Raw genomic sequence first — 27,806 nt, 5'->3', positions numbered from 1 at the left:
TACTTTGCTTATCAGTATTATCTTCAAGGTACTAATTGGTATCCCGAATATGATAGAGTAAATAAGTAAACTGACTTTTTAGTACTCCTTGTTCTACTCCTTGTCGTTAGTATGTTAAGAGGCTGTCAACACCCAATGTCCTTGAAATTGATGTTACTTAAACAGTTTTTTAAGAAAGACTATTTGTTTTAGTCAAGTAAGAAAAAAATATGTTCATATTAATTATATTTCAAAGACCGTGGTTGTACTCGATACATGATTGAACGAAATCGGCTCGATAGAAAATAATTGCAAAGATTGGTCTTAAAAACACAATTAAACGGTTCTATGTCTTTATTGTTTTGACTTATGGGTCTGCAATTAAAATCACAATTTCAAAACATTTATATCGAAACCGCTAACGAGTAAAATATTACACTAATAATCCACTTTTTTTTATTTAAATTTTTTTTTTTTATTCCCTTGCCCAGGCCCAGTAACATGCGACAGTGCTATCTCATTTACTCTGATACAAATAGACAGTGTGCGCGCTTTAGGTATTGACAGCCTCTTAACGATTGATGTCTGACTTCTAAAACATTTCTTTTGAATAACTATCAGTTTCCTCTAACTGTAAATTTGCTTATTAAATGGAAAAGTGATGTAGACATAGGTAAGCGAGTGAAGATTTCTTATTTCTTACATATTTACAATGTTCATGTATGCCAGTGACGCTTTATTAACATGACAAGCGAAAAAGTGGAAAACGTAATGCAATATTGCAATATTACGTCGTTGAGAATGCCCAATCTGGTATGTGCGCGATTTTAATCAAATTAATTAATACCTTATGTATTTTGTAGCTAGGTAATTATTTGTAAATCAAGAAGGTACACATAACGGATTTGCCATTCTCAACGACGCGCATAGCCCTTATTACATTAATAATTTATTAAAGTAGTAAGGGCTATGCGCGCCACTGTGTCGTAGCGTAGCCAGGCGGCTAAGGTCCGCATTAGGCAAATATATATATATATATATATATATATATATATAATAATATATATATATATTATACCTTTAAACGAGCAATTCTTGTATATATATATATATATATATATATATATATAAATATATTTCTGTGATCTCGGAAACGGCTCTAACGATTTCGCAGAAATTTGGTATATGGGGGTTTTTGGGGGTATACAATCGATCTAGATTAGTCTTATGTTTGGGAAAACGCGTGTTTTCGAGTTTTCATGCGTTTTTCTTTCGACGCAGAATATGGTCGCTAATTTCGTGTTATCGGCCACTGTCCGTCGCGGACAGCGAGAAACGAGTGTTACGGGTTCGAATCTCGCCCGGTGACTATATGACCGGTGACCTTTTTGTATATATGTATAATTTTTAAATTATTAATTGTTTAAGACAAGTTTAATTTAGTAAAAAAAATAATTAAGATTATCACCTATACACCACCATATTACAATAAATAGTTATAACCGAGCAAAGCTCGGTCGCCCAGGTACTATATATATATAGTAGTTACTTTTATGTTAAAATCAATGTAATGATTTATTAGCTGTGCGTCCAATACGCACGCAGTTCGTCCAAATCGTTTTTGGTCCATTCGTCTACTACGCGTTTCGTCCATGATATGATGCGTCCATTTCGCAATTCGTCAATACGCAGTTCGTCCATTTCACGATTCGTCAATACGCAGTTCGTCCATTTCGCGAAAAAAAATCAAACAATATCATTTTCTATGGAAGGTACCCAAATATTTTTTTTGTACTTAGGTTTTATTTTACCGTTCTGTCGCCATGTTTATGTATCCATGCCAAATTGCAGCTTTCTAGCACTAACGATCCACAATGTACTATAGACCCCATTTTTGTTGCATGTGCTTTTTCTTCCAGAAATCGAAAGTTTTTGTCATTTTAAGCTTACTAGTAAAACTCCGGCTTAGATATGACGAGTAGATTTTGAGAAAAAAAAAAATCAAAGTTTGCCTTTATCCGGGTCCGAAAAAACACAAAATAAAATATTGCAAAAAATTTAAAACATATTTTCTTATCTTTATAACGATTATCAGATATTGCTATCACTCCGGATATATGTGCAAAATTGGGTCCTTCTACCTACTACGGATAACGAAATATTAAATAATTTGTCATTATTCTTTAGATTTTATTTAATCGTCCATAACACAGTATTAGCAGATAAAAAGTGACTTAAACGAAACCTTGGAAATACTTCTATTCATGGTATTAATTTTGTAAGCTAATTCAGCGTTATTTAGAAGTTATTGGTATTTTAATTTATATCCGGTTTATATCCGGGTATTTTTGTGCTAGGGTTGTCACTTCATCATAAAATATATAAATATATATTTTTATTTTTGAAGTATGGTTTTGTATATTATTTTATTATTGAAACTTCTTTTTAATCTTGATTTCAACTCATAAGCTTTTTGTTTAAATTAGCTTAAAATAACAGTTTCGTATTTACAGCGAACAAACTTTCGATGAAATGCTATGTGTGACATGGGAAGGAGTCCACCCTCGTTAGGCGATAGCTAAAACCCCATGTCATTACATGTAGCATGGAGATTATGGAAGAGAGATTGATTTACGGCTTGAGTCCATTACACGCTTGGATTAGAGCTTTAGAATTTGTGCTTAAACTTGGATATAAATCCGAAGTCAAAAAATGGCGAATTCCAGAAAATTCTGAAGGTGGTCGTTTGGTAAAACTGCGCAAAAAAAGAATACAGGATGAAGTCCGAGAAAAAATGGGCCTGCTTGTGGATGTGGTGCAACCAACGTCCGGCACCACTAATGACGGCAACCCAGCACGAAGAGCATTCTCCGATAGGTATCGAAGTACATTCGCTGAAATTTTGAATGTTGAAAAGTGGCTTTTAGACGATTTATAAATTATATTAACAGTCTTGTCCAGCAACTTGCAAGTTGATTCTGAGAAGTTTGGCAGTTTCTGCAGAAACCTGGCTTCAAAATACGTGAAAACATATAAGTGGCATCCAATGACAGTTACGTTACACAAAATTTTAGTACATGGTGCAAAAATAATAGATTTCACCACGTTACCGATTGGAATGTTATCGGAACAAGCAGCAGAGTCACGTAACAAGTTTTGGCGACAAGATAGGGAACATCATTCAAGAAAAATCAGCCGTGAATCAGCTATGTTTGATTTGTTCCACAGAGCACTTGTTACATCCGACCCATTTATATCGGACTTTACCATAAAAGAGAGAAAAAATAAAACAAAAAAGATTCCCCTACCTACGGCAGCAGTCAATCTGCTAAAACCCATTCATGACCATTTTAAAGTCACGGACGATTATTCATCAGCCGAGATAAATGTGGATGAAAATTTGATTCTTCAGAACGAAGCTGAAGTTTGAATAAGGTGAATAATTATTATCACTAAAATTTTAAAAAGACATTTACACCAGAATAAAAATATTATTAACACCCGGATATACGATTGTGACAACCCTGAACAAAAACTAAAATTACTGATAACTTCTAAATAACGCTGAATTAGCTTACAAAATTAATACCATGAATAGAAGTATTTCCAAGGTTTCGTTTAAGTCACTTTTTATCTGCTAATACTGTGTTATGGACGATTAAATAAAATCTAAAGAATAATGACAAATTATTTAATATTTCGTTATCCGTAGTAGGTAGAAGGACCCAATTTTGCACATATATCCGGAGTGATAGCAATATCTGATAATCGTTATAAAGATAAGAAAATGTGTTTTAAATTTTTTGCAATATTTTATTTTGTGTTTTTTCGGACCCGAATAAAGGCAAACTTTGATTTTTTTTTTCTCAAAATCTACTCGTCATATCTAAGCCGGAGTTTTACTAGTAAGCTTAAAATGACAAAAACTTTCGATTTCTGGAAGAAAAAGCACATGCAACAAAAATGGGGTCTATAATACATTGTGCGATCACGGAGCAAAGTCGCGGACGGAGGACAGACGGGCATGGCGAAACTATAAGGCTTCTGTCTAGGTGACCATGAAACCCTAAAAATTTTCAGGATTTTCTCTAGTGACTTCATTGAATTCGAATCCTGGTTGGTTTTACTTTCGCTTGATATAAAAATCACGAACATAGGTCATGTTAGGTTAGGTTAGGTTATTGATAATTTAGAGATGGGTAGGGATGGGTAAATGCTGAGTATTTACTCGGTATTTACTTGGGAGTTTTTACTTACTACACATCTCTATTGATATTCAAACGCACTTTGAACATTTGTAACAATGTATAAACAAAAGCTAAAAATATGATAATTGCTTCTAAGGATCGGTTAAGTAATATTTTTTTGTTAAAACTTACAAAAAATTAAAATTGTTAAAACATTAGCTATATCCACGGTCCAGAGCATGCACTTCCACCTGAATTGCCTACGCTTACGCGTGAAAGAATAACACGAACATCCGTATGTAAGGCCCCGTGGCCTTAAGCGTTTTATCTATTGTGGTAGGTAACGCCACCAATCATGACAATAAATAAATAACAATCACAGTGTGGCGATTTGCACTAGATCAAAATTATGCCCATTTATTATTTATTCTATAAAGTATCACTTGAAGTGATTTTTGTAAAAATATGTAGCGGATGGCAGTGTCGATTTCCATAGAAATCTAATTATGGCCAAAGTCACTTGGCGTTTTAAAAGTATGAATATAATGTTTTCGTCCCTCAATTATATGAAAATGATATATAACTTGCCCTAGTTGCTATAAGAACAGGAAGAAATATGGTATAGATTGGACCTGGTGAGCCGACTCTTTCCCTCCTCTTTTTGGGGGGTAGGCATGGTACAATCTCGTGGCTACCGGGCCAAATCAGCTTTGTTTGACCGAAGGGCCTCCGCTAGCTGACGTGGACGCCCGCCGCGTGCGCACGCTTGCGGGTCCTGAGGGCCTACCGCGAACCACGTTCGACGTGTTGCCTCTCTGTCGCACTTGTAAATTCGTACGTAAGCGTGACAGGGAAGCAACACGTCGAACGTGGTTTGCGGTAGGCCCTCAGGGCGGCTACCGGGAAATTCGTTAATTGCGGGCATTTTTCTCTGTCACGCTAATTACTTGTTAGTGAGAGTAAAAGAGAAAGATCCCTGCAATTTGCGAATTTCGGTTTTCGCGGTAGGCCCCCTGCTCCCGGGCCAAATCCGTCGCACGCGCCCGCGCCAGTTAGCACTGTTCATACGATTTCTTATTAGACGGGATGTCCGTTTCGGATAATCCGCGTCAGCTAGCGGAGGCCCTAAGGAACAATCGTACCAAGCGGCATCGCTTGAGACAAAAGTGCACACTTGTTTACCGTATTAATTCAAGTTGGAAAAAATTATAAATTTTCGAAAATTATTAAGTCTCAAAACACAATTATAGTTACGTACTACAGCGAATTTAGTCTATTTTAAAAACACCCCGAGAATTTAATATCAAAAACTAGTCCTTTAGGGTTATAATCGCACAAAACTAAAAAAAACGAAGTTTTCGCGTTTTTCTCGATTTTTGACAAAGTTGCGTTCGGCGCTCGAGGTCCCAAACTTGGATTATTCAATGGGCTAACATCATAACAAGCCTGCAAAAAAGAACTGCAGAACTACTGGATTTAACGCAAACTCTAATATTTAAAGTTACTGGATTATCAGACAAACGATTCGTATTTACATAAATCACCCGTGGCTGCAGTAATGAGAGACGCATATATTTTTCTTGACACGACTTCTACATAATATACGACTTGGATTGGACGGAATGCCTATTAGACAAAATGTCTGTTTGACTAAATTCATGTTGGACGAAATACGTATTAACGTAATACGCGTTGGACGAACTGCTGTTGGACGAAATACGTGTTGTACGTGATAAGTGCATGGCGACTTTGTCAATGGATTCATTCATGATTTCTCCTACGAAAGTTGTTAGCTGCTCCGGCTCTAATCATGCGTTTATAATATTATTTACATTGTAAGCGATATTTCAATGTTAATTATGGCCATCATTTTTTTTAACTAACGCGTAGGTAAATTTTTGTATTATATATTTTTACTGAAAGCTGTTTTGTATGGAGTTAGACATTACTAAGAAAAAGACGGCAATTTTGGTCACAAACGGCAATTTCGTATTGAAATCGAACTGAAATTTACCCAGGTTTTCTATATTTATTTACTTAGTTTTTCCGACGCAAAATTGATAAATATTGTTTTATGTTAAAACAATTTTTTTTTAAATATCTGAAATTACTTAGTCAGGTCATAATGGGCAATATATGGGCAATAAAGTCGTGTAAGTATACATATTTTTGGCACTTTTTTCGTATCGATATTTTCAAACGTGACCGTTCAGATCCCTTCTTATTCATATATATGGTTTGAAAGCGTATTTGATGTTGAATTAGTAACAAAATAATTTAACGTAATTTGCTGTGTCAGTTTTGCATAATTCTATGTAATATTTTGAAAAATGTTATAAAAGAACATGAAAAAATACGCGACCTGTTCAAGGTGATTTTGATCCCTATTTATTTATTTTTCTTATTTAGGATGGTTGAATCTTACATTAAACGAAAGCTGGATTTTTATCTTTCATAAAATATATAATTCATGTGTATTGTTATTCACACATGCCTCTTAACACAGCAGGTATTTGTTACTTAAAAAGAGGCGCCAACACTTACAACTGTATAAGTAATTCTTAAACAGAATAAACAATTTTTCATTTTTTTGTTATTGCCAAAATTGCAACTGTACGTGTTTTACCAAATCTACTCGTTGGATGGCAGTTAAAAATTAGCGTGTCACTGAAAAGTACCCTAATTTTGAAGGGGTTATTAGCTGAAGTACAGACATGTCGGAGAACTAACTGCTGGTGACAACAAAATCGTTCTAGAAAAGTGGGTTCATACAAATAAACAATTGTACCTATTTTATTAATCTGACACTGATTTTTACTCCCTTTTGTAAAGTATAATTTTTCACAATTCAGCCGCGTCTTCGCGTCAACGTCATTCCCAAAGTAAACAAGTAGTAAATAAAGACGCGATCTAAATTTCAAACTAATCATATTACGTTTTTAACAAACATTTACGTTTTTACGTTTTAAAGCTTGTTGTATCAGTATAAAACAAGCTTTCGAATCATGGCAAACTTTTTATTTATTAAAAGCTTTGCATTACATTTTATCAATCAAAACCTTTGTGACAGAACTTATCACCTAAGTACTACTATTAATGAAATGACTCATTATTGACACCTAAATAAAATAAAAATATAAAGCCTTATATTTCTTACTAAAACATTACAAATATAACAACACAATTTTAGGTTTATAAAAAACTGACTGAATTTTACAAAGCTTAAATTTAAAATTTATAATATATTTATTAACATTATTTTTAAGTAAGAACCCCTCGCTACCCGAAGGTGAAGGCCTCCTCTAGTGATTTCCAAGTTTCCCGATTGCTCGCCGTATTCATCCACTGTTTGCCAGCCACTTGTACTATGTTGTCTATCCATCGGGCAATCGGTCTACGTCTCTTTCTAGTACCCTTTGGTCCTTACCATGATGTTAATTTACGAGTCCATCTATTGTCGGTCAGCCTAGCTATATGACCCGCCCATCACCACTTCAGTTTTTTACAGTGTTGTAGAGCATCGCTAACTTTAGTCCTGTTTCAGATAATTTTGAGGTTTATTTTCTGTTGTTTAGTAACTTTTAATAAGCTCCTCTCCATACTTCTCTGACATCTATACTTTTTGACACCTATTAAATCATTAGTAGCACCTAAAAAATCTAATATGTTTTAACATCATTATGTTTACAAAATGATACCACATAATGGAATCTCAATTAGTGACCATCCTGGCTGATGGTTAAGATTCGGTACGTCAAGAAAAAAAAATTTTTTTAAACCGGACAAGTGCGAGTCGGACTCGCCCACCGAGGCTACCGTACTTTTTAGTATTTCTTGTTATAGCGGCAACAGAAATACACCATCTGTGAAAATTTCAACTGTCTAGCTATCACGGTCCACCCTGTTTTTTGGTGATAACTTTAAGTACCGTGAGGTAAAATTTTTTTAAAGGAGGTACTAAATAGTACAAATTACGTACAAAAATATGGTATGGTTTTCATTTAATTTTATTTAGGTACACCCGCCATTCTGACTCATCAAGCGACACCGTCTTTCCTTTCGTATCATTTATCCCGACACTTATCTGAATATGTAGGTAAATAGATACACGAAATTACCTGAACTAAACTTGTATCAAATAAACATAGTTTTTGAAGGTATAATAAGTTTCTGGCAAAAATTTCAGTTTTGGTACAAGCTTTTATTGCTGACTGTACTTTTACTCATACTCAACTTATACTCATCGAGACAATTCTAAAAACTCCAAACACAACTAGGTTGCGTTTTTTTATCATAGAGTTCCTATGGCCACCTTCTGTCTCCATCATCAGATCAGCTCGATAGTACCATAAACCATAATATTGCATTGTCACCTATGTTACATAATTATGTATGCAAATTTTCAGCTTCATTAGAAGTCGGGAAATGGGTCAAAACTTGTAAGATTTGAGCCTTACATACATACTCGTAGGTACAGTCAGCGTCAAATACTTTGTAGCAACCAAAGTAGCCAAATAGTTCGGTACACCATATATTTAGTATGGTGTTCCGAACTATTTGGCCACTTTGACTGCTACAAAATATTTGACGCTGACTGTACATTGCAAGTTACGAGTAATATAAAGCTTGTAAAAATCATGTTTTTATATGTACATTTGGTACCTACGGTCTTAAGGAAAAATACCGATCAAAAATATTCAACTCACCTCGTCACTAGAGTTTAGGTATGGACATTAGGCGCTGGTAGGTAGCAGATTGAGAGGTCATAATGTCGAAAGAATTTAGATAAGTACTCATTTCATAACTTATTTCTTGTTTAAGGGCTTGATCAGTACGATTACTATGATGGAATGGATATTATATATATCACAGCTAAACTTTGGAACGAATTGTCGCCTGCGGTATTTCCGGACCGATACGACCTTCAAAACTTCAAGAAAAGAGCGTACTGCGTCTGAAAGGCCGGCAACGCACTTACTTTTCCGGTGTTGCGAGTGTCCATGAGCGTGGTAATCGCTTACCATCAGTTGGTCCGTCTGCTCGTTTGCCTCCTATTTCATAAAAAAAAACATATTATATCAATTCAATTTTTCCACTATGACATGATATGATATATGTATTTTCGGTTTTATAAACACTCTTTTTATTTTAATATATGTTTAACTATAAGTAACTTAAACCCTACGTTATTAATCTCGACATGCGGTAAAGTACCCTATTAACCTGACTTACTTAAACACATGACTTTATTAGGTATATCGATCTCATTAGTAATGTATTAAAATTTCGTTAGGAGTTAGGTTTATACTCTTGTGTTCGGCCCTTAATCTACCGCGTTGTATGCGTCGGTGTCACTAGAATAGTGGATGGCTCTGAGAAAGATAGTGTCTATAGAGACAGTTTGAGTGGCTTGCGGCTACGAGAAGTCAGTCGTGGTTGTGCGGCCTCAGTAACGCGCGCACCGACTGTTCGCGCGCTAGCCTCCGCGCACGCGCACACCGGAGAATGCGACGCGAAACTTTCAAAATAATCCGTCAATTACCTGTCTTACATCAGTGAACGTTCGTTTTATCAGAATTCAAGACATCCTCCCTAACAAGATGGAACACAAAACGGGGGTTTGTATGATTTTTTGGGTAGATAAATTACTAATTGGCATTGCGAATTGCGCGGTAACTATGTACCTAGTCAAAGTCACGACTTTGAAAATTTATTTGATGTTTATAGGTCACTACATGCACATTAAAAAAAACCTTATATGTATTGTATTTAGATAGATTTAAACCATATTTAAAGTTAGCTACTATTGGTATCTTTTGCGTATTTGACGTTTTATTAAAATGTTTCTAGGTTGAACAATTTTTCGGTTCTATTCCTGACTCCTGAGGAAAATTTCTGTTGATAAAAAATGCAGTGTTCAGAGCTACAGCGCTGCAAGAGCTATAGCTATACTCGACGCGGCCAATGATAATCCCTATTACAGTTCATTTTTGTATTATTGTTTTTGGACTTTCTTCGGTAAACATTTGCACACACACACGCGTACACATTTTTTTATTTAGAAATGTAACAATTAAGTAATAAAATATTGTAATTTTTTTTTTTTATTAAGTTTATCCAAAAGCGAATTGGAGGAACTGTCATACGGATCGGCCGCGTTGCACAAGCACAAGTGCACACCATTGGTTACGCACGAAGTCAACGTTCTTTTCCCAAAGGCTGAGGCGAACACTTTCCTATCTGTTTTCTTTACGTAGCCGCGCTTAATATTTGTTTATGCGGTTTACTTCCCAAAGCGTTTACAAATAACATGCGAATGTAACTTGGGGTTTTAAAGTAAATTGACAATTGAAACATTAAACATATTTTTTGTCATAACTTCGGCATGTTTATTATGTGTGGTGCGCACGAAGATTAAACAAAACGCATTTTCTAAAAAAAAAAACAAATGGTACCTACGACTGCGTATAATAAAACTTTATCAACACACATGTGATAAGCTCTATACGACCGGCATAGCGTCATCGTTGCTTGGTCGCGCAAAAAAACGTCCCCAAATTATCTTATTAACAACAAAACAAAGTAATTTAATTTTCTATATATTTTAGTCAGTTATCCTTAAGTATTAATCCTAAAAGAATCTAATCAAACAACCTGTAGGAATACTTTAGCCAATTATCCTTATCAATCCTATTGTATTGCACATAAGCGCAAAGTGGGGTAGATAGATTACAGAAAACCCGTATAATCTGGTGTAAACAAAACATGAATGCTCGTGCTTTACACCAAGGCCCAAGGTTGGAAGCATCGAACGTGTATCTCAAGTGTCGACTGCCAACATTAGTTATCTGACAAACTGTCTATCAATTTTTTTTTTGTTTTCTTGTCACTTCACTTGGGATTGTTGGAAACATCCTTCAATCTAGGTACATGCTAATACGTAAACGTATACAGCTGTAATAGCTGGTGAGTAACCCGAAATAATAAGAAACTACGAATTTGTGTTGTCAGACCATAAGAAGCAAAATAATAATAATAATTAGGTGGGGTAAATTGGTTGACAGTGGTTTGCTAGTATACAGTAATTATCAGCTATTCTGAGAAAACGCAAGGCATTTCTATACTTTCTCTCGCACAAAAAGTGCTCCTTGGCAACGCGTTTTTACTTACTTATAAATTGGCCCGATGCACGATGCAGCGCCATCTAGCTTTCGCAACTTTATCGGCTTTAAATAATGATCGCAACAAAATAAATAAAACTTAATCCTTAAAAATATTCACCACAAGTCCAGTCCAGTCCAGTTAATAATGTGCGAAATCTATTTATTTTTAATGTTAAAAACATTAGGTTTTTAGTTTTAATGAAAACAATGAGAATTATCTGTGCATTTAATACTATTGTAATTTTTCTTTTTTGTTATGTTTTAATCAACAATTTTGTTCTGTCGTTTATCTTGTTTATCTTAACGTAGACGACAGACAGAATAAAGTTGTGCCACAGATAATTCATATCAGCCCTACGCGCCAAAAGTATGCTTTTGACGGGTTGTCAATAACTGTTATTATAACTATTATTACTCGTACAATCGCTTAATGTTAGTATACTGTATTAGCCATAGTACTTTATTAAACAAGCAAGCATTGAATCTGTGTTGACATATGCTACATAAAATGTTTAGCCGTCATGTTTTTTATTTATTAATTATAAAACTCCCGTTAGACTCGAATATATAAAATTGTTTTAAACATGTTCCGATCCAATTTTCATCGAGACAATTCTAACAATCCCAAACACAATTAGTTTGCGTTATTTTTTCACAGAGTTCCCATGGCCAACACCTGTCCCTATCATCAGATCAGCTCAATGTCATCATAATATTGTATTGTCATCCGATTTACATGATGTAAGCAAAATTTCAGCTTAACCCTTTTCCAGGCATAGTACGATTTATCGACCACATACGCGCCATTAGAATTTCAACTTTAGCATTCCGATTTAAGGTTCAAATTAGATTACACTTTCAGGAAATGTTACTTGTCTTCAAATGAACCATCAAAGCTCGATTAATTGGAATATATTTGGATTTTTTGGGAAAACCTTGTAGATTGGTGCGGCCTGGAAAAGGGTTATTCGGAGATCGGAAAGTGATTCAAATTTACATAGCTTCCAAGATTAACATTAATACTAACAGGGAAAATTATGTAAATAAAAGTTAAGCTTGTAAAAAGTAAATATTGACTTGTAGGTACTGTTGTATATTCTCGCAAAGTGGCAGGTTATTAGGCGACGGTCAGTTAACGCCGATTTAACCTATAAAATTATTTACAGCACATATGGTGCTACTTTACCGCACCAGTGTAATAATTAGCACATTACGTTTTTCGCACTTGTGTCATAATGTACTATTACAACTATGCCTTACTAAAGAATTATTGAAAGACCTTTCAAGTGAATTTTGGTTTCCTAGAATATGCCTCGAAGCCACTGATTACACCAAAATCTCACGAACAATACTAAAGTAGATCTACTAGGTGCACTTTTCAGCTAGGGATCTGGTGGAGTAAAAAAACCTCAACGAATATTAGCTCGACTCTTTCTTTCTCTCTCTCTAAAAAGAGTGTCTAAACTCACTGCAATCGAAATTAGAAAACTTCCAGGTACGAAGTCGTTTCTTGAGCGAATCAATCGGATGTCAGACTTATACTGGTAAATCCATTGTTAATCAGAACAATCAGTCGAATAACGTTATTTAGGTAGGTACAATCTCCATCAAATATATCGAAGAGAATAAATAAAAATAGCCTTTATTTTTTCATTTTTTTTTAATACTACGGCGGTGGAAAAAAAGCATAAGGCCCGCCTGATGGTAAGCAGTCTCCGTAACCTATGTACGCCTGCCACTCCAGAGGAGTTACATGCGCGTTGCCGACGATAGCATCCGGCAGGAACACAACACTATGAGCAGGGTCTAGTGTTATTTGGCTGCGGTTTTCTGTAAGGTGGAGGTACTTCCCCAGTTGGGCTCCGCTCTAGATCTGGAATGACATCTGCTGCGCTGTGTCCTACCACACAAAGCGAGATGACATTCACAATGCCCATACCTCTCTTTTGGACGTAGTTTAAGGACGTACATACCCGGGTCCAAGAACGTATTTCTGCTATTAAGAAATTACAATGAAAAAACTTACAATGGAATAAACACTTATTTAATAGTATCTGCAGGTATAGGTCTCCCCCTCTCTCCAAAGCGCTTTCACACTTCCCTGTCGCAGAATTTTTGTAATCAGTCATCATCATCACCAACAAAGTATTCCAGTAAATAAATCACTCCATCTTTTCCCTAAATGTTCGTGGTTTCTATTTCCATCACACGGAAACGATTTTGTCAGGCGCTTTGTGCATCTATAATTATCCATCCCAGGGGAGAGGAGCCTAAAGCGGGTTAGCTAACGAAGAAGGCCGAAAAGATCTTCGTTAATTTTATAAATGATTTTCACTTCATTTAACAAAAGAATGATCGAACTTCGATATAAGATAAAAAGATGTGTTACCTTTTAATTGTCAATTTGTACCTAGTCATTATTTATTTAAACAAATAAAGACTTAAGGTTTCCCCAAAAGCCCGCTTTGCCTTGCTCCCTAGTTTAAAGCAGATAACTACTACAATGGAGGAGAATATAATCACAAAACGTATTTTGATTGTATTTGACTATCTCAACTTAGTTAAAAAAACCGGTTAAGTGCGAGTTCGACACGACCGAGGGTTCCCTACAAACTTTGAATTATCTCGTGTAACTATAAAGGCAATATACTTGATCAGATGTTCTTATACTAAGTGTAATTATGTACAGCGCCATCTATCGGCAAATAATATAATATAACGTTCATTGCAAACCATTGTACAAAATAGTTACTAAGTTAGCGCGATTAAATATACGTATGTTGGTTTTTCGAGGATAATTCGTCTCTATCAGGTAACCGATTCCAAAAATTGTTCTCCTACTGGAAAAAAGGTGTCTTTAATGTAATCTTATAGGAATTTCAAGTGTAATAAACACAGCACATAAAGTTGGTTAAATGGCAAACTCAATTCGGAAAAGTTTTTTGTTAATAAATAAAAGTTACCAAGATAGAGAACCTTTATATTTTTTTCCTGTGAAATTTATAGTAATGTTAATATTATGTTTAAAAATCATAATTTTTCTTCGGTAAACTTCGAAGATAAGTGGGGGAAGGTTTTTTTCACATTTTCCTTGTATGTACAATTTGAGCTCTTTCAAATGATACTGCACTTGACCAGGTCACTAGAGTTTGAAATTTTGACCCCTCTTCATATTGGGCATTTTAGATAGTTGTGTTCGATTGCCGAGAGGTTTGACTGCCCATATTTGAGGCATTGTGATGATATGCATGTTTCTAGAAGTACCTATTATGTCTAACCACTAAGTAGGTGCTTCTAGAAACATAGCTGTCTTAGTAATTATTTAGTGATAAGTTTGTACATATTAACATAGCTGTAAGTGCATACTAACATATTTATGAGTCTAAAGTTACTTGAATTAAATGATTAAATAAAATGAATAAATGAATAAAAAAAAATACTTTCAATGAGTCTGGGTTAGCATTGTTCATAACTATTCCATATTTCAAATCGATAGCTTAAGTGGTCCTCGAGATATTTAGCGATGTGGCAAACATACAGACAGACGGACGGACAAAATAGCACCAATACGGGTTCCTTTTGTAAATTTATGGTACGGAACCCTAAAAATGATATTCAAGTCAGGTTATATTTATTCATACAATAATCTAAGGCCCATTTTATCAGTTTCAGAGACTGTCTTTCCGTTTTTTAGGGTTCCGTAGCCAAATGGCAAAAAACGGAAATAGATTCGTCATGTCCGTCTGTCTGTCCGATTATTTTTCTTATATATTATATTCTATATGAAAAAATTAAGTATAAAATCGTATCAAAGTATTCTATGTCGGTACCCGCTTTGCTCCAGAGCGCGTTATTTAATAAAATCTTGTGGAGTTCCATAGTATCGAAATAATACGGTTTTATCAACATTATGATAGATATATGACTGTAGTAGACGACAATATTCAATTGCGTCTGCTCCCAAAATACGAATAACTTGTACAGCTACTTTTCTTCTGTTTTCTCACACATTCCTTAATTATTCACACGCACATATTCATACATATATACTCACATTCATACACACATACCCTCATATAAACACTTTCACTTACATACAACTTACTGAGACCTTTTTAACTGTCTTTGTACTTAGTTTGATAGTTAGCCATATAATCAAAAAAAAAAATATTTAATTTAGCTCTAACAATAATCTATTCTGTTAAAATAAGAACCGCACCATTTCGAATACTTCTCTGAGATTCCCACGTTACAGCCTGACCCTAGTGTGGGATTTTTTTTTCTTTATTGAAAGAGCTTTATTGTCACTGAGTGACGATGTCGCTCTGTAAGTACTACATAAATCTTATCGTCTAATTAAGCCTATATTTACTTTTAAATTAAGTTTGCAGCCTCTGACAGCGGCTGGGACAATATATAATTACATCCACCAATCTTAAAAAAGTTAACGTCCTCAATCTCTCGGCGAACTGATTCGTTGCGAACACATTCCATTAAGATGTGATAGACGTCTTCCTCTACATCACACTCAGAACAATTCGGTGATGGAACTTTACGCATCATGTAAGCAAATTTGTTTAATCGTATGTGTCCACTTCGAAGTCTCATAGCAAGTGCTGTGTCCATACGATTTAAATTGCAGTCTTCAAACCAAGGTGCACGTGGAAGTTGTGGCTGGACCGTTCTATACCATATCCCCTTTTCACGCGATCTTTGGTCAAAAAACTCGCACCATAGTTCACGACAGTGTCCTTTGACAGCCTAAGACGATCAGAAAAAGTAGGTATATAATGAAAATCTATCCCGTCGCTATAGGCTTCTCTTGCCAGTATATCTACCGTTTCGTTTTCTGTAATGCCAATATGAGCCGGAATCCATTGTACCTTCACGGTCTTAGACTGCGTATTTAACATCAATATTGTCTTCAAAATTGAATAGGCTATCGGTGCTCCTCGAGACTTCGAGGTGCATCGAGCCAAATGTTGGAGCGAGCTTTTTGAATCGGTATAACAAATTTATCTCCCTGTATAGATTGAAATAAAGATAATGCCTCTGCAATAGCAATAAGTTATATTTGCATAATTGAAATATCGCTACATATTTTGAATTTCATTGATGAATGAGTTCGAGGATCATAAAATGCTGCTCCAGCACATTCTTTATCTTTTGAACCATCCGTGTATATTTGGTAGAAAGAACTGTAGTTAAATAAATAAATATTATAGGACATTATTACACAAATTGACTAAGTCCCACAGTAAGCTCAATAAGGCTTGTATTGAGGGTACTTAGACAACGATATATATAATATATAAATATTTATAAATACTTAAATACATAGAAAACACCCATGACTCAGGACCAAATATCCATGCTCATCACACGAATAAATGCCCTTACCAGGATTTGAACCCGGGACCATCAGCTTCGTAGGCAGGGTCACTATTACCCACTAGGCCAAACCGGTCGTCAAACAGTTAGCGTCCAAGGTTAGTTAGCGTCCAAGTATTCAAGACAAGCATGTTTTAACTGGTTGGAGCCGTAGGATTTTTTTGGTTTATTTATACAGTCCAAATTTAATCTAATGACATTTACGATATCAATATTGCTAGTCCAGGTCTCTAAGGAGAACATTTCCAACTGAGAACTTGCATAAATCGGAGCGTCTTTAAACATCTTACAAGCAATTACTAGTAGGGGTTCTTTCGATCTCACTTGACAACGTTGAGCATTAACAGCTAGATCTCCAACAACTTCGTTAGACTGATTATTAAGTAACGCTTTAGATTTCAACCAAAACTTGCACGCCAGGTAACGCCTGCGAATAAATAAAGGTGGCATAAATAACTCACATTGCATACTATGTATAGGCCTGCTTTTTATAAACCCTCCGATAATGCGCATGGCCTGATTTTGATTTTTTTCTAACTTATCAAGGTGAGTTTTAGCACTAGTGTCATACAAGAAGCTGCCATAGTCTAATCTTCTCCTTATAATAGATATATATAAACGCCTTAAATGCTTCTGATGGATACTCCATCCAGATCCCGCTAACACTTTAAATAAATTTAAATATATTTCCACTTTATACACTATTTCATTAATGTATTTACTCCAAGTCAGAGAACGGTCCAACTACATGCCAAGGTACTTAACATTACTAACATTTTCCATTGTTGTCCCTCCTATGTCTATGGACACGTTTTGAATGGTAGGACCCCTTTTAAACAAATAAGTTTTGCTTTTGGTCGCAGAATACGCTAAACCGCAATGTTTTAGGAGTTTGACTCGGTTATCTACGGCAATTTGCATGTCAACAACACCCTGATTGATATTTTTAACAGTTTTGAACAAGACAAAGTCATAATTTATGAAATATTGAATAAAAAAATAATATATTCTTTATTTTTTTATTCTTTATATACCTACTAGATTTCTAATTACCCGATGACATAATATTTTTTTTTGTATCTCGTTGTAGTTACATTATATACATGGTGTAACACGAGGAACCCCAACGATTTAAACCACGCAGTTCTGAAGCCATAAGAAGGAAAAAATGTAATATGAGTTTAGGTAAATTTCGCAAAAAAAATAAAAATTGTTTTTTTCAAAATTTTGAATGTATTTGTAAAATTTAATGTTATGGTAAAAATGGCATTGAAAATGTATTTGTACGTTTTTTTTTGTAAAACGAAAATTTACAAAGGTTATTTGTCACTATTAGATATGTATCAATAAGGATATTTAGACTACGACGCCCCATAATGGCATTACCAGTATCTCCATCAAAATGGCGTTTTGCACTAAGTGACAATAAAAAGATTTTTTTTAAAATTGGTATTAAATCCCGAAAAGTATATATGACATTTTAGTGTCTAAATGTGATCAAGAATACACTTAAGATCTTTCGGTAAAACCTTAATCGCACATTGTCAGAGACCCAAGCACTCGTGAGGTACCTAAGTAGTTGCATAACTTTCATTTCCTGCGACCTCGGTCTTTCACCAAGGCTGATTATTAAATACATTACAATATTCGACACCGTTACCGTCACCAATTCACACAAAACAATATTTTCATTGTCATCGCACGTGCTGTCGTTCACTACCTTACTTACCTTTTAATCTACCAAACTTGATCATTTTATGATGTATTTTAAAGTTATTTATTAACTTCTCTCGTGAATTGTTTTTCTCGTCACCGAATAACAAAAAGTGGATTGTGCAACGCGCGTGAAGCGAAATCTTTGTCTCGTGATCGTTAAAGCATAGCCGTGGTAATCATTAATACCTGTGATGCATTTCGATGTTGACAATAGAAAAGTAAAGTGCAGATATATAAATAATAATATAGGTATATTGGTATATAGACTTATAGCCGGCATATTTTATTTTCTTACAAAATGCTGCACGATTAACTAATGTGTTGTAGGTAGGCTTACTACAATAACAACAACAGCGCATTTCAGATTATCAACAAAATAATTCAGCACGCAATGTAAGTATATCCACAAACACATTATCTATCCTACCAACACGAAATGTGTCTGTTATGGTTCCGTGCCTCAAAAGTGTGTACTTATGACTTCCATAGTTATTTCTACCTTCACCTGTTATTTGATTTAGACCACCAGACCAGGACAATAGGTTTGTTAGATAACAGGTACTTATAAACAATGAGAAATTCCACATGGGTAGACTAGCTCAAACGGGAAAATGACGGGTAAACATGTAAATGCTACAATGGTTATGGCTTATTTTTATAATTTATTGCGTCTGAATCAAACGATCTACCTCTACAAAGATGCCACTTGACGAGGTAACTAGGAGAGTATTTCATTAGATACTCGGTTATTAGGGGGTGTTTAAAACGATGTTATTATACTTTTAGTGAGAATCGTCCCATATAGTTTATTATATTTCATTAAGGTCACTGTGTGGTTTGTGTTTGTGGTTACTACAATACCTAATATTCATTGAATGGAATGTGAGAAATACCTTTGGGTCTGATTGTATTTAAAACAGTTCACTTCGTCAAACATTCAGATTTCCACCGTATACCGTAGTCACCAGCAGCAGAGCGAGCCAGATGTCATGCAAAATGATCTGAGCAGAGAGCACAGCTTTTGGAACACGTGTCTCGCAGGTACTTCTGCAGCTGACTGTATGTTGTTTTGTACATATATAGCCATGGCACAAATTTTAGGTACTTATTCCATTCAAGTATCTTCACGTACTAATATAATATCATTTAGTATTTGTATCTACGTAGGGTTCGTGGTCTAAGATACATTATAAGAAATATAGTTATTTGCGATAAGAAATAAATGATAGATAATATTATTCACATTGACACATTGCAAATAGGTTGCCTAGTTAAATTGTAATGTAGTAATCGTATATTATATCAAATGAAAGCTTATTTATGCAATGTGTCAATGTGAATTTATTTCTTATTACAAATAAATAAAACATGAGGATATATATTTCTTATAATGTATCTCCTATTATCGTTGACATCAAGCTGATACCTTTAAATGCTTTTTTTTAAATACCACGACGCTGGCAAACAAGCATACGGCCCGATGGTAAGCAGTCACCGTAGCCTATGGACGCCTGCAACACCAGAGGTATTACATGCGCGTTGCCGACCCTTTAAAAACCTGTACACTCCTTTTTTGAAGAACCCCATACTGATTTCATAAATATTTATTCTGCTAGCTCGCTGTGTATTTTTTAAGATCATTTGATAATATTGTTGACATTATTTTTAAAGTATAAATCCACAGAAAACGGGACATTAGATTACTATACAAGCACAAGAAATTTTTGAGCGGTGACGTCAGCATATGCGGTGGTGAATAAGTTGATCGTTAATGGGGCTCCTAAGTTCGATAATCGGGCAGTTCCGCTTCATTCATGTGTTTTATTTGAGTCATGGTACTTAAATAAAGTTAATTATATGAATATTACGCGAATAGGTAAATTAAATAACTATTAATGTAATTTAATCATACAGGAAAATTGTACTCATAATAGTTAAGTACCTACTTATATTGGTAGGTTGATGTTCATGTTCCAGAGTTACTGTGCCAAGGTGAACTGCGCCTAACGATTAGAATACAAACTAGGAAGAATGGCATGTCATCAGATGACATAACTAGCATCGAAAACTACCTGTAGACAAGATTCGCTTTCGTGTGGAGCGGCAGACTCTGAGGCTAGTCGAAGGCTGGATCGGCCTTGGTGTAGGAACAACGTGTCTTCTAAGAAATAGGTAACTGCGTGAACCCTTCTTGCCTGCATACAGTCAGTTGCAGATATCGTTAGCTATGCGGTCGAAATGTTTAAATATTATCTAAATTCAACTATTGTTAGGTCAGTAATTGCGAGCTCATCAGACTGCTTCTGACGGATAGATACTGAACTAGAAAACTGTAAGCATAGATATACTTTAAGTCTTAATCTATAGAATAAGTAAATAAGTTTTAGGGCCTGTTTCACAATGTCCAAGTAAAGTCCTAAATAAACTACATGCCACTTATCTGACCAATAAAGTCATCATAGGCGTTTTGAAATAAGCTTAACTGGTAGATTACGTGCTCAGAAAGTTTTATCTGGCAGTTAATTTATTTGTTAATTAGCTAATCCTATACTTGGATATTGTGAAACAGTACTTTACTCTTTGAAACAGGCCCTTATAGGATAGAACTTTATATATAGGTATCAATGGCTTACACTGATGACGGGATGACGGCATAACATAATGCAGATTACCTACTGTAACACTAATTACGAGTAACATAATTGCGTAAAGATTCTTTTTGTTGTCTTGTTTTTGACCCAAAAAAATTTGACGGATGGAGTTTTTGTATGAAATGTAATTTAGTTTTTATTTTATCTCTTCAAACTATAATCCACAGCTAGAAAGACATGCGAGAGCACTCGACTTTATTTATTTATTTGATAGAATTAAGACAACGTAAATAATTTTGACCCTTACGAGTATTAATATAACAGGAATGAGGAATAAGCATGCAGTTTTGACATTGCCTTAGAAAGGTACGTGACCGATAGATACCCCATCGACTTTGATGAGATTGATAGTCGATGATCGTGACTAGGGCCCATGACCTAATGGATAAGCACCTTACGTAACGAAGGATAACTTTAATACCGCAGTATACTTTAACCTTTTAAATGTTAGAAGTGAAAACTTGCATTTCTAGGCTAAATACACCCACGAATATCCTGAATTGCCAAAATAATCGCTAGTGATTAGTTAATGATAGGACATAAATGTCTCGTCGTAGATTACGCAAGTTACCTCAAATTGCTCTCTTAGCTAACAAGGCGTGGGCGAGTGGAATCCTTAAATTATATTATTTTGCAAGACTTGCTCCTTTATGTTTAAACCTCCGATTTTATTGCAAAACAATATTTAGTACGGCTACCACGACTTTGACACTGTCATATTCGCCAGCGTGAGCGTAACTCACATATACTTACTTTAGTCTTTGGTAACTCACTTTCGATGCACAATTCGATGCATCTCGTTCGTACTAACATACTTGTATTAGTGTGAGTGATGTATAGAAAGTAAGTTATGCAAACGTTAGCGAATATGTCAGTTTGACACTGATAAGACAGTCGTGGTAAGGCTAAAGGTTTTAGCCAAAGAGTAAAGTAAGTATATAAATATACAAGTAGTACTTATTGATATGCAAATGTTTTCTTATTTCCTCGTAATAGTAGTTGTGAAAAGCACTATGTAATGCCGGAAACTCTAAAGATGGACTCGTACTAGGCCCTCAAACTCACTAGTCGATCTTTGAGCGGTTTTACTTTAATGTGCTATTATTGCACTACATATAAAAAAGATTTACAATTAAATAAATCGGCGGTCTTATAAGCAGGATATAAAAAAAAAGTTTTAAAAACAGGTAGTGCACGAATACGAGTAAATTAGTACAGTAAGACAAACACCCATTAAACAAACAGTACATATGCATACATATTATATAGATTTATATTTAGCAATACCTACATCTAAATAGTAACATAAATATATATACATGCATGATATCGTGACAAGCAAAAGTCATTAATTACCACCACAAGTTCATAGCCACAATGAACCATGTAACTACTAAAATAAGGTTGATTTTTGTTAAATATTTTTTTGGTAATTAGTGACTTTTGCTTGTCATCTGACGATATATTCACAGCGGCACACTAAAAGAAGAGAAAATTAGTAATGGTATTTCACTAGGTTTTTAAAGCTTAGAAGAGTATTTGCACACCTCATGTCTAACTTCAGGCTGTTCCACATCCGAACAGCTCGATACGTGGAGGAGTCACTGTAAAAATGCGTAGAAGAAGGAGGGGGAACAAGTAAATATTTCCGCCAAGGCCTGACGGAGGAGAGATGAGTAAAACGCTCCTTAAGATACGGAGGAGTAGAGGGGTTGAAAATAATGCCAAGTATAAAGAATAGCGAGAATATGAGACTTACGACAAGGACGTATTGAGAGTCACGTGATCTGGGCACGGAGGTCATAAATGTGATCAATTTAAATAAAATATGAACTCGTGTACGCGCATTATTATTAGAAACAAAAAGTTGAATTATTTAACGAAGAAAGTATAAATTGACTTAAGTCATTTGAGGTAATCCAATGTGGTAGGTAAAACATTGTGAATCTGAATCTCAAACTTGCCTTATTATTAGTTTATAGGCACTTATGGGTAACATCTCTTATCTAGAATTCTTAGAGACATTAATTATTGATGCTTTATCAAGAACCATTCACACGAGCGGCCGTGGGCCGCTCACAATCGACGTACTATATTTAGATAAAGGAATAGCGCAGTTAATGATATTATAGCATAGGTCTTTAATGTTTACACCAAAACCTATTTTTTTGCACTATTTTCAAATACCTACCTGCCGCAATCGAACACGAAACTTCGGTCGGACCCTACCGAAAATACAGTTTCGGCTGCTGTAACGTAACTGCGCTAACGTAAAATGGGATATCTTTACGAAACCTTGGGGGCTTTAAACACTGCCACAAAATTATAAATATTCAAACAAAGAATCTCGATCTCGATCTGTTCGTGTAAATTCTTAGATTTCTATGAATTTATATTTATCTGAAGCCAAAAATCCCGCATATAAAATTATTGTGATTTAAATACGAACATTTCAGTAGCACCTGCATTTCAAAGTGACCCCGTTTTACGGTAGGTACACTTAGGTAGAAACTGACATTACTGACGGACAAAGCAAATACTGTAGAGCCAGTGGGGGGCCAGGGAGTCGGGCATTCGCGGCTCCGTTCGGCTCAGCATTACTCCTCAGAGCAATTATTAGGGTAGAACTTGACGTCCCATTGTGTGCACAACCACCGATTAGATAATGACTTTACTTTTAGCAACCCTTAATAGCCGAAAGGGATAGTGCCATACATTATAAAGAGACAGCATTATTTGTCTTTGAATCACTGTCAAACTTCAGTTTTGTAGGAAGTGGCATTTCTGTAGGGTAGTACTATTATATTATTTATACTATGGTAGAGCTCCATAGAAAAATATTTCTCAAAATTATTCTTCTAAGAGGGTGCTAATGGGGTTGAAAGGTTTTATTTTTGGCAGTTTTCTCTCTCGGGCGATATATGGGTCTAGCTAGGAGTAGGTACCTAAGTCGTCATGCGAACTTTTTGTGTCAACGGCGACGGTACTGTTATACGTTCGCGACCGGTACCTAATTCCTTTGTCCTTGGGTTTATTGAATTAATCAACGTCCGGATTCCATACCATACATTGACATCCCATGTCATACTCACTAAGTTAAGAAATACTTTTTAGGGTTCCGTACCAAAAAGATACAAAAGAAACCCTTATTGTGCGACTCTGTCCATCTGTCTGTTTGTCACATCACTAAATATCCCTAGAAACACTTAAGCTATCGATTTCAAATTTGGTATAGTTATGAACAACACTAACCAAGACACATTGAAAGTATTATTATGCTCTTTATTTTTCTTTCATCTTAGACGAGGATTTTATAATATAGATATAAAAGTAAAATACAAAAATAATACAATATACATATAAATATGTTATAAAAAACCTAACCTAGGGTGCCGCTAGCAGCGGGGCAGGGCACAAGCTTCCGGTGGTCAGGGCCGCAGAGAGAGGAACCGTTGGACTATCCGCGCCGTCTCTAAGATCACCGCCTTCTGCATCTGTCCCTTGATCCAACCACCTAGCGAATCTCTCAAGGTGTTGGTAGAGACTCTTCGCTATGAGACCGTTCGCTGAAACGACTATCGGGACAATGATCGTCGAATCAACATCCCACATGGCGGTTATCTCGTGAGCCAAGTCTAGGTACTTATTGGACTTGTCCTTCTCGGCTTTCACGAGATTCTCATCATGGAGAATGGTGATGTAGACGAGCACAGCCCGGCGTTACGATCGATCTATTATTACGATGTCAGGCTTATTGGCTACAATATTAGTCCTGTCAGTGTGTAGTAGTAGAGCGTGGCACGACCATTTTCGAGAACTGGCTCAGGTGAGTACTTGTAGGACGGTACTTCGCAGCCCACAAGGCCATATAGAAGAGCAAGTTGCTGGTTAATAATCCTGGCTGCGAGATTATGTCTGTGCAACTACTCGCCGTTAGCAAGATGAGAACAACCGGACATGATATATCTGAGTGACTCTGACTGATATACAAGTGAATTATGCTCGAAAAACCAACATCGCGCAAATTACTTAAACAATTTGCCGATATATAGCGCTGTACACAATTATACCTAGTAGTATAGGTACTTCTGATCAAGTCTTTCGCCTTTATAACTACACGAGAGAATACAGTTTGTACTGAACCCTCGGAGCACGAGTAAAACGAACTTGACTAGTTTTTTTTATATTATCATTCAGACCATAAATCGTTTTGTGCTATTGTTGCATTTTTTGTTGTGTTCAGTTTGAAGACGTAATGTAGGTGGATTGGTGATGGAACTTACACGTGGAATGGTCGTAATATTTTGAATCTTGATATTTATTTTATAAATTAAATTAATTAAACATTTATTTCAGAATTATATTTCCATATTATAGGTAGTCTCAACTCGTTTAGCTTTCTCTTATTGGTCGCTCAGAATTTGGACATAACACTATTCAAATAAATGTAATATACCTGGTAGTTGCATGAGGCAAATTTATTCACAGATTTTTGTAACGTGTACGGGACCGTAAACCGAATCTAATCGAATTTCGTCCGTACAGGGTACAGGTTGGATATTTTTATAGTACAGGAGAAAAAACCTGCCCAGTGAGTGACGGTTCATGTATAATGGAGGGTTCCGTACCTTCATACGATACAAAAAATCCATAAATGCGAAATGGCGTAGATGAACACCTTTAGTTAATTTATTCTAAGTGAGCCTACTAAACACTCTTAACCCTTTTCCAGGCCGCACCAATCTACAAAGTTTTCCCGAAAAATCCAAATATATTCCATGCAATCCAGCTTTGATGATTCATTTGAAGACAAGTAACATTTCCTGAAAGTGTAATCTAATCGGAATGCTAAAGTTGAAATTCTAATGGCGCGTATGTGGTCGATAAATCGTACTATGCCTGGAAAAGGGTTGATACTTAATGCATAGTAAACCCTTAATAATTACTTTTGGCCTTTCTCTTTCAACTACTTAAGGGCCACTTGCTCCATCCCACTAACCCGGGGTTAACCAGTTAAACCCTTAACCCAGTGTCTAATTGTACAGGTAACCATGGTAACTCCAGGTTTAACCGGTTAACCTCGGGTTAGTGATTGGTCCAAGTGGCGCTAAGAGATAGTCTCATTCGCAAATTTTTGCTTGGGCCTATAGGGACCGTGCGCGTTGGAGAGTCTGCCATCTTGTGGCCTGAATCGGAACCATAAACATGCACATGTACACGTCACGTGTTTTCTTGTGCATAGTAGGTTCTGCCATCTTGTGGGCTACATCGGAACAAAAAACTTCACATTTACGCCTCGCGCCAAAAATCTGACGGCTCCTGTGCTGCCTCCTACAGTTCATGCACGCTCCCTATAGGCCCGGGCCTTGTGAGCCTAGGCGGATATCCGGTCCTGATAAAAAGAAATGTCAAAATGACGTATAGAGACAAACGATTATCAACGGTTTGTTAAATTGACAAACGTGTATGAAAAACGCCAGTAAGTATTTAGATGTACGATCACGTCTGAAAATATCGATACAAAAAAGTGCCAAAATATGTATACACGACTTTATTGCCCATATATTAAGGTTGTCTATACATATTTGTGGCACATTTTAGGATCTATATTTTCAGACGTGACTGTACAGTCACCAAACAGTCACGAAATTTAAAGGTTGTCAGTTTTGAACCTTTATGCCGTTACATAGAATCGAAAAGTGATAAACAATCAAATTCCGACTGTACATACAACGTAATTTTAATAGATACAACCGATTGGAAGCAATAATGATAATTAATCACTTACTGTGAAGAAGAAAAAATACTGAGTAGTCATTTAGTTATTACATATAAGACCACGCTTCTTCTATTATTAGGATCTTACTGGATTGAACTGGTTCTGAGCACGCGACTGTCATATCCTGGCCTAATTTTAGATCTATATCCATCTTGTTAGCTTTCATTAACCTCTTTAGTATAGAATGTCGTCCATAGACATTTGGGAATTCATTCCTTAATAACGTTTGTCGAAATAAGTCGTTAGTAGGCATGAACACTAATGGCGTTATTCATAAACGCCTGTTAAGTCTAACAAGCCCTTGATAATCGATTGTCCTTTAGCCGTCATTTTGACATTAGTGTACGTTAGAAACGGACAAATTTAACAAAGGTTTGCTAAGTTTTAGGAATGCGCAGGGCCGGGGTTCCGCCTAGGCAACCTAATAATAGTTTTCAACTGCCATGCCAAGTGCTTTAAATCCGGGTCCTAGAATACGTAGGTAACCATATAGGTATGATATCTAATCTAACTGTGCAAATTGCAATAAGTACGACGCCAACACAGCTTGCAAAACGATGACTTACTTGACTTACTTAAGTTATACTTACTACTCATCTACCTTGCAACTTGTAGACTTATAGGCGTGTAGTCTGATTTTAATATATTAGTTATGGATCTAATTCGTCATATCCTGTTCTTAAAATTAGAATACGCCGGTCTATCTCAGTACAATAATTTATGAATAATCAATGGTTTGTATGAATCAGATCCCTAGCAAATCTATCTGATGTCATCTGTTGTATAATTTTCCATAAGTAGTACAGATAGTAAGGGCCAGTAGGTATTAAAGTTGGAGCACGAGCTGTTTTTGTACAAAACCTGTAGCTGAGCTATACTTGACTCAAGAAAGTAATAGAAGATGACGTTGTTACTACATTGACTTCTCAATCTTTGTGAT

The 27,806-nt window shown here is 35.7% G+C and overlaps 1 protein-coding gene across 2 annotated transcripts in view; it reads left to right on the top strand.

The window, feature by feature from the left end:
* Positions 1-27,806, top strand: part of LOC133516639 (peptide transporter family 1-like) — a 51,046-nt gene that overhangs the window by 376 nt on the left and 22,864 nt on the right. Inside the window, exon 1 of one of the 2 annotated variants that reach the window (XM_061849665.1) lies at positions 9,565-9,784. The exons of the other annotated variant lie outside the window; for it this stretch is intronic. Within the exon in view, the coding sequence (XP_061705649.1) occupies positions 9,767-9,784 (18 nt within the window). The 5' untranslated portion in view covers positions 9,565-9,766. Of the gene's footprint in view, positions 1-9,564; positions 9,785-27,806 lie in introns of those variants that run through there. 2 annotated transcript variants of the gene reach the window in all.

Source organism: Cydia pomonella, chromosome 1 (genome assembly GCF_033807575.1).
Source record: "Cydia pomonella isolate Wapato2018A chromosome 1, ilCydPomo1, whole genome shotgun sequence".
NCBI classification, from domain to species: Eukaryota; Metazoa; Arthropoda; class Insecta; order Lepidoptera; family Tortricidae; genus Cydia; species Cydia pomonella.
This window is presented reverse-complemented; position numbering and strand designations above follow the sequence as displayed.